This window comes from Myripristis murdjan, chromosome 16 (assembly GCF_902150065.1).
Source record: "Myripristis murdjan chromosome 16, fMyrMur1.1, whole genome shotgun sequence".
In the NCBI taxonomy this organism is placed as follows: Eukaryota; Metazoa; Chordata; class Actinopteri; order Holocentriformes; family Holocentridae; genus Myripristis; species Myripristis murdjan.
The window spans coordinates 33269067-33279066 of record NC_043995.1 but is presented as its reverse complement, the minus strand read 5'-3'; the positions used below and the strand labels follow the sequence as shown (position 1 = coordinate 33279066).

Below are 10000 nucleotides of genomic sequence, written 5' to 3'. Positions count from 1 at the left end.
ATAGTGTGTGACATACGTGCGAGACACCACAGCATGGCCTGCTGGGAGTTGTAGTTCTTCTTGTTGAGCCAATAGGACAAAACAGGAAGTTTCCTCTGAGGATCGACCTGCACGTCGTCCTCCGCCAGGGACTTGAACCTGCGCTGCACCGAGGCTGCACACACACACACACACACGCACACACACACACACACACACACACACACACACACACACAGAGTTAAAGTGATTTGCAGTTGTCTGCAGTCTGTAAGCTGCAGATTTCTGACCACTAGAGGGCGTTAGAGCTCAAACTCCTCCTGCTTCCTGGTTCACAGCAGATCACAGAAGTTCAGGTGAAAAAATGTAAAATATTTTTTTTTGTCAGGAAGTAAGGCTGCATTCCACTCCCAAGGCTCCTGTTGGATTACTGGGATTATTAAAAATTCAATTATAAGCATAAGTGAAATGAAATAGAAGAATAAATAAAATAAAAAATAAATTAAAAAAATAAATGAGAAATGTAAACATAAATGCATTGAAAATTTGTAAATAAAAAAAAAATAATAATAAATAAACATTTATTTATAAAAATAAAAATTCTTATAAAGTCCTACAGGTATACATGTTTGCACAGTTAATAATGCTGTTAATATGGCCTGGGTTGAAAAACACCAAACCTTTGAGAAGTGTCTGTGGCCACCAGGTGGCGCTAAGAAGCACACTTCTAATTAGCGTGCTGCAGGAGGAATATCTGAAATATTTGATGATGTTTCTGGTCGCTGTGTTTGCACTGACATTTTTATTTATTTTTCACATTTTGACTGAGGTGCATTTTAGTGAATGTGAATTCTGTTGGACAAAAAGTTTTAGTCTAACTCTGCTAATGATTCAGGATTTTATTTTTCCACCGTACATTAACGAAAAATGAAAATGTAAGAAAAGCCAGAGGAGAGACAGACAGGCTGAATACGAACCGTCCAGAGGAGCCGCGAGCTCCGAGGAGCCGCAGGAGGAGGAGGAGTCAGCAGCTTCTGACAGACAGGAGATAAGAACAGAATATCATCAGACCCATCAAATACATTTCAGCATGACAGTGACAAAAAATATGAATTATCTCTGAGGAAATCAGAAGGAATCAGAGCAGCACAGTCAGCGTCTCCATCATCGCAGTTTGAGGTTTAGTTCCTCGTTAAAGCTTAGAGTTACTGTGAGGGGTCAGGGGTCAGAGGGCAGGGGTCAGGGGTCAGGGGTCAGGTTCAGGTACCAGTTGTCAGGTAGATGGCCTGGAAGCTGACGATGGATGCCTGGTAATCTTTCTTGTTCTTGCTGTCAGGCGGTAGAGCAGACTCAGCTGACAGACAGACAGACAGAGAGAGAGACAGACAGGCAGGCAGACAGGCAGAGAGGGAGACAGGCAGACAGACAGGCAGGCAGAGAGAGAGACAGACCCGTTAAGGTGGCACCAGGTTATACGTCACATTTATTCATTCATTCATTCATTCGTTCATCAGCTGAGTGAACTTTTTCTTACTGATGGTGAACTTTTCTCCTCCAAAGTTGAAGACGAAGTTCTTCTGCCGCTCGTTGTAGCTAAGCCCCGCCCCACACACGCGGCTGGCTTTGCCCTGACCAATCACGTCCCAGTCCTGGTCGCCACACATCAGGACGGACGGATCCCTCAGCCAACCACAGAGCAGAGAGCCTGAGGGGGGCGGGGCATGAGAGCAGAGCCTTCATTCATCCATCCAACATTCTGCTGTCTCCATAGCAACAGAGCCTGTCTCCATGGTAACATACACATACAGTATATTACAGCATTCATGTGCTACTGTGACCCGTCTCCATGGTAACATGTTATCCTGTCTCTTTAGTAAGGTGTCCCTGTCTCCATGGTGACCTGTCTCTGAGCTAACGCTCTGCTGTCTCCGTGGTAACGCACCTCCGCTCAGGCTGTTCTGGTTGAGGATGAAGCCGCGGCAGCAGGCGTCGCGGCTGCAGCCGTCCTGGCAGAAACGATGAGCGTCGGCGAGCGCCGTTCGCCCGGAGGAGAAGACGAGCGTGCGGAAGACGCCGGACTCAGCCTTCCTCATCCTCATCCTCACGAAGCTCCGCCCCTGCTGCTGCAGCGAGGGGAACTGCTCACCTGAGACACACAACACACACACCATCATGCATGATACGTGTATAGTGTGTGTGTTGTCATGGTGACAACAGCCATGTAGTTACTATGGTTACAGTACCTTTCTTTTTGATGACCAGCAGATCTGAAGCTCCGCCCCTCACTTTCACAGAGCAGCTCAGCCAATCAAACAGCTCGGCCTGAGGATTACCCAGAAACCCACCGGCCTGGACGCACACACACACACACACACACACACACACACACCTGTTAGAAACTAAACTCAGCACTGTGTGTGTGTGTGTGTATGGGTGTGTGTGTGTGTGTGTGTGTGTGTGTGTGTGTATAGGTGTGTGTGTGCATGCGTGTGTGCGTGCGTGCGTGTGTGTGTGTGTGTGTGTGTGTGTACCTGCTGTGAGCTGTTGCAGTGTGTGTTGGTGGTGTGTGTGCTGTACAGCTCACACTGAGTCTGTGTGTTGGTGAACAGCGCCACATGGTGGCAGGACGGCTGCACTGCACACGCTGCAACAAACAAATAAATAACAAATAAACAAACATACATATACGTTGTGTGTGTGTGTGTGTGTGCACGTGTGTGTGTGTGTGTGTCACCTTGCACACAGCTCAGGAGGTCAGAGGTCATGGTCTGCAGAACTTGAGCATCTTCAGCTCCGGTGATCAGATCTGATCCAGGAACAGCCTGAAACCTGCGGAACACTGCAGCACACACACTGTCAGTACAGCTGCCCACACACACACACACACACACACACTATAATAATCTAATTATTTACTAATTATTAATAATGTGATTGTAACACTGGTTCACTGAACAGTTCATTTAATTTGTAAAAACATAAGTATGACTCGTTCCAGCTGATGTGGTGGAACAGTCACACGCACAGAGCAGCTTTCTGATTGGCTGCTCCGAGTTCACCTGCGCACTCCTCGTCAGTCAGAGGCCCGTTGCTGTTGGTCCAGTCCAGCTCCGCCCCGTCGGCGTCGACGCACCTCCACCTCCCAGACAGGACGTCGGGCTGCGCCGGCAGGAAGTCGCCGCCTTCTGAACACCGCAAGCCCCGCCTCCGGCACTCTGTCACACCTGCAGTGACATCATCTCATTAATAAACATGAGTGAGCAGGAAGTGGAAGAGGCGACAACACACAGACATTATTTAAAAAAACAAACAAAAAAATGGTTGTTTGTTTCAATAAATAAAAGTGTGCGCAGTGACAGTAACAAGATTTAAAATCCCTGAACGTGTCGCAGTGGAATATTATTTTGTCCCTCAGTTCAAATAACAGATTTTATTCACAAATTATATTTTTCTGTTAACACCTCTGAACGGATAGTAGTAACCATGGCAACAACTGCTTCCTGCTTCAGCTGGTGAATGACATGACGGACGTGTTTATGTCCCCTCTCTCATCCAATCAGAACCCTAGCTTTAACCCTGTAGGCGGAGCTTGCCCAGAACTCTGGTGGGATTCATAGTAAAGTCAGTCAGTCCCTGACGAAGCGCTGGTGGGCGGGGCCTGTTTGGGAAGGCGACAGGACTCACACTGACTGACAGATGAGGCTCCGCCCGCCGAGGAGCCGCTGGGACAGGTGTTGCAGAAATCCCGCCCCTCTTCATCCTGATAGGTTCCCTGAGGGCAGAGAAGACACGCCCCCTCCCTGAAGAAACTACCTGCAGGACAAACGGCTGGAGAGAGAGAGACAGACGGAGAGAGAGAGACAGAGAGAGAGAGACAGAGAGAGAGAGAGAGAGAGAGAGACAGAGAGAGAGACAGACAGAGAGAGAGACAGACAGAGAGAGAGACAGAGTTAAGCAGCAGAAGAGGAAGTGATGCGGCTCAGCAGGAAGTGACGTGGTTGAGGTGGACTTACTGCAGCCTTTGCCGTTGTTGTTGAGGCGGTAACCACGGTAACAGCTGAAGCTACGCTTGTTGGAAACCAGCTTGGGCTCCGATGTGATGATGGACTTGAAGTTACCCAGAAGCCCCTGCACACCCTCCTGCAGCCGGGGCTGAATGAGGAGCTGGTCTGAAACACATCACCACATCATCACATCACCACATCATCACATCACCACATCATCACATCATCACATCATCACATCACCACATCACCACATCATCACCACATCATCACCGCATCACCACATCATCACATCACCACATCACCACATCACCACATCATCACATCACCACATCATCACATCACCACATCACCACATCACCACATCACCACATCATCACATCACATCACCACATCACCACATCATCACATCACATCACCACATCACCACATCATCACATCACCACATCATCACATCACATCACCACATCACCACATCATCACATCACATCACCACATCACCACATCACCACATCATCACATCACCACATCATCACATCACATCACCACTTCATCACATCATCACATCATCACATCACCACATCACCACATCATCACATCACCACATCACCACATCATCACATCACCACATCACCACATCATCACATCACCACATCACACCACATCACCACATCATCACATCATCACATCACCACATCACATCACCACATCATATCACCACAACATCACATCACCACAACATCACATCACCACATCATCACATCATCACATCACCACATCATCACATCATCACATCACCACAACATCACATCACCACAACATCACATCACCACATCATCACATCATCACATCACCACATCATCACATCACCACATCATCACATCACCACATCACATCACCACATCATCACATCACATCACCACATCACCACATCATCACATCACCACATCATCACATCATCACATCATCACATCACATCACCACATCACCACATCATCACATCACCACATCACCACATCACCACATCATCACATCACCACATCATCACATCATCACATCATCACATCACATCACCACATCATCACATCACATCACCACATCACCACATCATCACATCACCACATCACCACATCACCACATCATCACATCATCACATCACCACATCATCACATCACCACATCATCACATCACCACATCACCACATCATCACATCATCACATCACCACATCACCACATCATCACATCACCACATCATCACATCACCACATCACCACATCATCACATCACCACATCACATCACCACATCATCACATCACCACATCACCACATCACCACATCATCACATCACCACATCACATCACCACATCACCACATCATCACATCATCACATCACCACATCACCACATCATCACATCACCACATCACCACATCATCACATCATCACATCACCACATCACCACATCATCACATCACCACATCATCACATCACCACATCACATCACCACATCACCACATCATCACATCATCACATCACATCACCACATCATCACATCACCACATCATCACATCATCACATCATCACATCACCACATCACCACATCATCACATCACCACATCACCACATCACCACATCATCACATCACCACATCACATCACCACATTATCACATCATCACATCATCACATCACCACATCATCACATCACATCACCACATCATCACATCACATCATCACATCATCACATCACCACATCATCACATCACATCACCACATCATCACATCACCACATCACATCACCACATCATCACATCATCACATCACATCACCACATTATCACATCATCACATCATCACATCACCACATTATCACATTATCACACCACGTCACCACGTCATCACATCACCACAACATCACATCACCACAACAGATCACCTGATAGCCACACCAGGCTATCAGGTGATCTGTCGTCAACTAGTCCAGTGGGTTTCAAAGTGCTGGTCTGGGGACCCTCGGGGGACCGCGAGGGTCCTGCGTTCAGACGCATCAAAACACAAGAAATCTGATCCAACCTTTAAATTGATCATTTTAATAACAAGAAATACAGTTTTCTTTAAAATTTGTCTTTTTTTTGGGCCAATTTTCTAGTAATTTTTGTGTTAATTTTCTTGTTATTATTATTATATAAACACATTTATTTATTTATTTTTCTAATTGCTGATTTGTAAATCTACAGACAATTTTCATCTTCCTTTTTCTCTAATTCTTTTAATTTTTCTCTGCAAACTATATTTTGTTAATTTGCTGATGCTCGCCCTGACAGAAGCCCAGTGGCTCTGCTCGGCTTGTTAATTCTCTGGTGATTTCAGCGTCATGTTTTGACCGCAGCACTTTGAGCGGCCCTGGACCGGCTCTGCTCTGCTCACAGACGTCGTGCAGGTCGGGCAGCTCGGCGGCCGGCAGGTCGGACAGGTGAGCCGTCCACGTCACCGTCAGCGTGATGACGTCATCGCCGTCACAGCGCAGGCGCACCGTGGAGTCATCGCACAGCGACACGGAGCGGCCGGAGCCTGGGAGCTGCAGGAAAAACAACTTTTTTAGTACAAAAGCTAAAACAACTAAACCCAAATGACAAACTGGGATAAAGATTTTGATTTAGTTTTAGTTTTTACTTTTAACTAAAATGCATTTGACTTTTTAGTCACATTTGAGTGAATTTTGTAGATTTTCTTTGGCCAAATTCATTTCATTATTCATTCCTTTTTTTTTTTTTTTTTTTTTGGTAATTTTTCTATTTTTTTTCTCTGTAAATTCCTTCTGAGCTCTTTGTTAGTGACCTTTCTACAGATTGATTTTTGCATTTTGCATCTCGCTTTTTCTTATTGAAATGCACTTGATATCAAAAGGGAACTTTATGTCAGTGGACACACTGAGGGGAAGAGCCCTCATCTGCAGCCGTGCTGAGGTCAGCAACATAAAACAGCACCTTAAGTTATGTTTTCTTGGTTTCATGTTTATTTTGCAGCATTTCCTGTTTTATTCTGTCTAACTCTCCTCTCGTTCCAGGTCACTTCCTGTCAAGCTTCCCTCCTGTGTGATCGCCTGCCCCGCCCTGATGTGCTGCCCCTGAGCCTCGCTGTCTTCCCTCTCCTTGTGTATTCAGGCTGCGTTCTCTTAGTGCCGTTTGTGTCTCCACGTTCCAGCATTTTTCCTCGGTTTAAGCCCTTGGTTTCTGAAGTTGCTTCTGGTTTTTTGGACACTGCCCTTTGCCTAACCCTAGCCCTCTGGATTTGTTTGCCGAGATTGTGACGGCCTCCTGTGTATGAACTCTGTTTTGGAATAGAGGACCTGTGATTATACCGCCCGTCCAATCCCAGTATCCCAGTCTTGTCAAACATAAAACAACATAAAGCATAAAAGCATCAGATCATAAGAAGAAAATACCACAAGATATATATTTAAAAAGGCCAAACGATGAATAAAAACGTGCACAATAAAAAGAGGCAGTTCAGACTGAATAAAACAATCAAAACAGGATGAAGTTGAGTTCCCAGTCTGAGCTGAAGCTGTGTGCTGCTTTATGACAGCCGGGACAAATAAAAGCCTTCATTTGAAGAGGAGTAATGCTCAGTCATTTGAGTACAGGAATAAAAGCTGATGATGTTTTTCTCCAGGTTTCTTGTGTGTGTGTGTGTGTCACCTGTATGGAGCAGAGCCCCCTGCTGGTCATGCTGCTGAACAGCAGCTCCTGCAGCTCGCCGCTCCGAGAGCAGGAGGCCGAGAACCGCCAGAGGACCTGAGACTGTTCAGCCTGCAGTGGCTGTAAGGCTGCACACACACACACACACACACACACACACACACACGCACACACACAGTCTCTGTTTAGATTATAATGTCGTTGGACAGTTAAGGTTAAAGAAATAAGATGTTGAATGTTTGTATGTTCACAGTTACAGGGTCAGAGGTCAGAGGTCAGAGGTCAGAGGTCGGCCTCACCCTGGCAGGCTCCAGCCAGCGGGGCGTCTCCCTCCCACCGCCGACTCTCCGCCTCACACACGAAGCTGCTGACAGGAAGTGCATTCTGGTAACCAAGGTAACACACCAGGTCACAGCTCTGACGGCCTCCCGTGACCGGGCGGCAGAGCAGTGCACCATGGGTAACGCTGTCGGGGCACAGCGGACCTGCAGGAGAGAGAGAGAAGCCGGTTTGTCCCAGCCAGGCCTCCGTACTTTTCCATAATTTTCAAAACCTGAAACAGTTCCTGCCAGGAAGTGAGGTCAGAACTGACTGATTTTCTACACGAGTGTCTGTTTTTCCCACACACACCGACACCATGAACGCAGCGTCACTCTGAATGCTGAAGCGTTTGGATTCGAACCGGCAACCTTCAGGTGACGAAGCTGTGACTCGGCGACACACAGGAAGGAACTCACGGTCACACGACGGGGGGGCACTTCCTGCCTGGCGGGGCGTTCGAGTCCCGGCCACTTCCTGTCCGCCCTCAGACACACACCAACAGGAAGTGATGTCACACTGCAGCGGGGCGAAGGAGCCGTCGGGCCGACACTGAGCCCCTTTCAGCTCACACCAGCTGGGACCTGCACACACACACACACACACACACACACACACACACACACACACACACACACACACACCACCGCAAATGAGTTTGATTTCAAAATTAAATCTGTAAAGAGGCGTGTGTGTGTGTGTGTGTGTGTGTGTGTGTGCGAGTGTGTGTGTGTGTGTGTGTGTGTGTGTGTGTACATGTCAGCTGTCCTGCAGGGCTCAGGGTGGCGTTCTGTACGGGTTCTCCGGTCAGCGGGCTGACACACCAGCCTGCAGCGCCCCCTGTCTGCAGCACCGAGAACCGACCGTCCTGACACAAACAAACAAACAAACAAACAAACAAACAAACAAACAAACAAACAAACAAACAAACAGTCAGTCTGTTTACTTCTGTTGTGTTAAAGTTTGCAGGCAGTGAGTTTGTCATCTTTAATCTTTAATCTGTGTTCTTGTTTATCTTTATTCTTTATTTATTTTCTTTACTCTTTGCTCAGTATTCTTTACTGTTTTTCTTCTTTCTATTCTTTCTTCTTTCCTCTTCCACCTTATGTTGGGCGATGTACGCGTACAGTCGTCAGGACCTTTTGATCTTGGGATTATGCTGTGAAATACCAATTTCACCGGACTTTCATCACTACCAGGACATTCTGGAGGACGCCAAAACAAAACAAAAGTGAGGCTGCAGGGCCGGTGCGTTAGCTCGGCTGAAAAGACGACCCTTCAAGCCGCCGCCTCCCAGCATCTTCCAACGCCGGGTCCATAACTAACAAAATCGACAAACTGCACCTGCACATCACATCCAACAAGTGTTTCTGTGACTGCTGCATTCTTCTGATATCAGACTCGGCTATTCAACTAGCAGGCGGCACGATGCTTTCTATTCTGCCCTGCACCGAAAGTACTGAGCCCTAATTTCATTGCATTATTATACGTATATGATTGTGCAATGACAATAAAGATCTATCTATCTATCTATCTTCCCTCTTTAATCTGTATTCTTTGGTCTTTACTGTTTCCTCTTTGCTCGCTCGCTGCTCTTCCTGAGCTTCACACAGGAAACATGAACAATATAAAGGAAGTGAAGCTGCTGCCAGCAGAACCAATAAAAACTGATTTTGCTCTTTCTCAACTGAATTTCCTGCGGGATGAATAAAGTATCTATCTATCTCTACCTATCTATCTGAACAGTAAATATGAGACTTGAGGCTGCACTGAGCAGCCTGACCACTGGGGGGCGACAGAGCGTCAGAGCAGCCTGACCACTGGGGGGCGACAGAGCGTCAGAGCAGCCTGACCACCGGGGGGCGACAGAGCTCACACAGGCGGGTCAGAGCTGCAGCGAGGGAGCGCTCTCTGTGTAAAGGCACATTTCACACATTTTTCAAAATGAAGTTTAAAAAACCTGCATCTCGTCTTCAGTGTTCACATCTGTTTTTCAGGATGTT

At 47.0% G+C, this 10000-nt stretch overlaps 1 protein-coding gene across 1 annotated transcript in view; it reads right to left on the bottom strand.

Moving 5' to 3' along the window:
* The window catches only part of tg (thyroglobulin), a 32534-nt gene that overhangs the window by 11805 nt on the left and 10729 nt on the right, over positions 1–10000 (bottom strand). Inside the window, exons 16-31 of the mRNA XM_030073200.1 lie at positions 8754–8865; positions 8417–8581; positions 7979–8164; positions 7680–7807; positions 6406–6556; positions 3993–4148; positions 3664–3807; positions 3039–3203; positions 2714–2818; positions 2511–2623; positions 2223–2328; positions 1922–2125; positions 1514–1684; positions 1247–1333; positions 957–1013; positions 17–154 (exon numbers count right to left, since the gene is read on the bottom strand). Coding sequence (XP_029929060.1) covers positions 17–154; positions 957–1013; positions 1247–1333; positions 1514–1684; positions 1922–2125; positions 2223–2328; positions 2511–2623; positions 2714–2818; positions 3039–3203; positions 3664–3807; positions 3993–4148; positions 6406–6556; positions 7680–7807; positions 7979–8164; positions 8417–8581; positions 8754–8865 — 2188 coding nt within the window. The remainder of the gene's footprint in view (positions 1–16; positions 155–956; positions 1014–1246; positions 1334–1513; positions 1685–1921; positions 2126–2222; positions 2329–2510; positions 2624–2713; positions 2819–3038; positions 3204–3663; positions 3808–3992; positions 4149–6405; positions 6557–7679; positions 7808–7978; positions 8165–8416; positions 8582–8753; positions 8866–10000) is intronic.